We start from the raw sequence: 3,017 nt of genomic DNA on the forward strand, positions 1-3,017 counted from the left end.
TCAAGAATTACAAAAAAGTTACCACAAAATATATTCTAATTTGCTTTTCTACTGTAGAACTATATTTTTTCAAGGTGAAGCAAATATGTTTTGAGGCGTTAAGCCTATTGTTTAAAACCTGCGGTTTAAGGTGAATATAAAGTTCAAATTTAAGGTTAAAAGTTTCTAGGCGGCGTCAATAGAAAAATACGTCAAAAATAGTTACAAGTCCATAAAATATGTCAGCAAATGAAAAAGAAAAAATCCTCCCAAAAGAAGAACTATCTGAAAAGAAATCCACAAAATTAGACAAAACGAAGCAAAGTGACATAAAGGAAAAAGTGTATACAACCAGGCAAGTTGAAACTTCCGTAACTCTTATCGATAGTCCCGAAGCGGATGTTGTATTAGAAGCGTTGCTGTTTATTTCAAAATATGCAGACATTAGTAAGAACAATTTGGCTGGCCTCATTAAAAGCGGCATAGTACAAAAACTAATGAACAATTGCACTAAAAACATTTGCATATTGAGGCTGTCTCTCAGATTGTTGTCAGTCCTTGTAAATATTGAAGAAGGTTTATATGAAATTGATCAGAACAAATATGACGATCAAATAATAAGCATTGCCAATATGTACATGGAACACAAAGATTCCCACGTGGAAGAGCTTGCTGCTGAAGTACTTGCGAAAATTGCAAGTTCTTGCCGAATTACTACTCTTATTTTCAAAGTGAAACTCCTCATTCCAGTATTCGAGAACATGAAGAATTCAAAGAATGTTAATTTGTTATATCATTCAATGCTTTTGTTCTGCGAGCTGATTGAAGCTCCTGCAGCTGTGTCCGCACTTGCTGAACACAATTCCTGCGATTTAAATATTATCGTAACGCATCTGAGTAGCAAGGACGATAAAATATCCAATTTGGCGTTGAATGTTTTTGAAAAACTTTCCACATATGGCCTGCCTTTTATCCAAGATACTTTACGAATAATATCTCTGATGGAAAAAATGTTTACGATTATTATGAACGATGAAAAAGAACAACAACATGTAAATGCCATTCAAATAGTTCAAAATTGCTTAAACTCCAGTGAAACCAGCAGCTATTTTGTTGAATCCGTTGAATTCTTAGAACTATGCCAATGGGTAAAAACATGTCATCCAAAATATCTGCTGCCGTTAATAGAAGTCTTCATAAAGCTGACTGGCATTCCGGAGCTAAAGCAAATTCTATTTGACCTATCAGTTGAAGAGTCGATTTTATTTTTCTTCAGATACAAAAATAAGCAAGTACTTAATAAAACGTGTGTGGCAATTTCTAACATGACAACCCACAAATATTGCTGCGAAGCAATGTTGACGCCGGTGGTTGCTGGTGATCTAATTGAAATGCTTCAGCGACAAAATGATGAAGAAGATCCATATAACGAAATTGCTTTGAAAACAGTATTTTTCTTCATACGTAGAAATATCAAAGCCTTGGATGTTTTTCTCCAGAACCGTTTAAAAACTATTTTATTGGACTTTTTCTATAACAAAATTTCGAAGCTCAGTCCTGATGGTATCTACATGGTTTTGGAAATATTGTACAAATGCTTGGTTCACCCTAAGTATCAGGAAGAGTTCGCTACTGAAGATATTTTAAGAGAAATTTTGAACCACTTGCAATCGCCACAAGTGAAAATAGCAACAATTTGTTGTGAAATTATGGCGAGTGTTGCCTCTTTGGACACATTCAGAAGGATTTTTATGGGAAATAAAGGTCCTAAAATATGCGTTGAAATCTTGAGTAGTACTGAAGATCTTAATTTGCTTACACAAAATTTATATTTGATATTTTCCTGTCTCATATATGAAGATGTGGCAATGGCTTTCCTGCACAATGGTTTATTGACTGAATTGAAGAATTTTAGTGACTATGTTGTACAACAAATTCCATTTTGCAACAGAGTCAAATGCTTAGCGCTAAACTATTATCAACCTATTAAGTTTTATGAAACAGGTCTATTGGAAATAACTAATAAACTGCCTAACAAATTCTATATTATAAACGGTCAATGGAATGGCCCCTTTCCGTTTTTGAGAATATTGGACATGATGAAAGTTTCGCCATACCCAACTATTTATATAGTGGACTACTCTTACGAAGTGAAAAAAGGCTTAAACCCCGAAATCGAAAGTCAAATTAGCTTACGTTCTTCAGAAAGTACAATCTCGAGCTTAAGTGTGTCCTCCACCTTGCGGAGTTCCCGTGGAACATCACTAACAGAGATTCCGTCTGCGATAGACATTAATTATGGAAAAGTATCCAGTGATGTTTTTTTACCTAGATATATTTATCATATCAGAAAATATGATCAATTTTTAGAAGGTCCTATGAAAAACCGGATTAAGTTTTTATCCGAATATGTAGACACGTTATTATCTGGCTCAAGATCACATGCTAGTGTGCCCGAAAAGATTCATGAATACAAGCTCCATATACAGTGCCTCAAACACAAACTGGGCAATAATATCATTCCTATAGGATTTCTACGATTAGGATTTCATTGCGAAAAATCACTGCTTTTCAAGGCGCTGGCTGATAAAATTTGTATACCTTGCTCCCTAGTTAAAGGCAGTTCTAGAATATATTGGAACGAAGTAGCCCTACTTGAAAACATCGACGGCTGTGAGAAAATTAGATTTTATGTTGTAGACTTGATTAACGAAGTGGGTGAACTATTATTAGTTGGGTCTAGAGAAGCTAGTAAATATTGTAACTTAAATTAGACATTTGTATGACAAGGCTGATTTGAAATAAAATTAAATTTAATTTTATGAGTTTATGTTTGCTGTATTGCTAAACAAACAACGATCAACAATTATTATCACATCATATAAAAATATGCTTTGTGGCCACAGACAATTTAAAATAAATTTTATTGACAAATCTTATAGCACATAAGAACGTAGACAAAAGGAATAACAATACAAGACATCAACAGATATAGAACAAGTGAACAGTACAATATCAACCAATACAATTTTCCAATA

The 3,017-nt window shown here is 33.8% G+C and overlaps 1 protein-coding gene across 1 annotated transcript; it reads left to right on the plus strand.

Annotated features, from left to right (window-relative positions):
* Positions 1 to 218: 218 nt before the first annotated feature.
* Positions 219 to 2,753, plus strand: LOC125504317 (armadillo repeat-containing protein 3). Its single transcript, XM_048666168.1, has one exon. It carries the CDS (start codon positions 219 to 221, stop codon positions 2,751 to 2,753), a length of 2,535 nt encoding a protein of 844 aa, XP_048522125.1.
* The last annotated feature ends 264 nt before the right edge of the window (positions 2,754 to 3,017 follow it).

The sequence above is a fragment of the Dendroctonus ponderosae genome, unplaced genomic scaffold (genome assembly GCF_020466585.1).
Source record: "Dendroctonus ponderosae isolate FM_Combo_2020 unplaced genomic scaffold, Dpon_F_20191213v2 Dpon_F_20191213_1, whole genome shotgun sequence".
Lineage (NCBI taxonomy): Eukaryota > Metazoa > Arthropoda > Insecta > Coleoptera > Curculionidae > Dendroctonus > Dendroctonus ponderosae.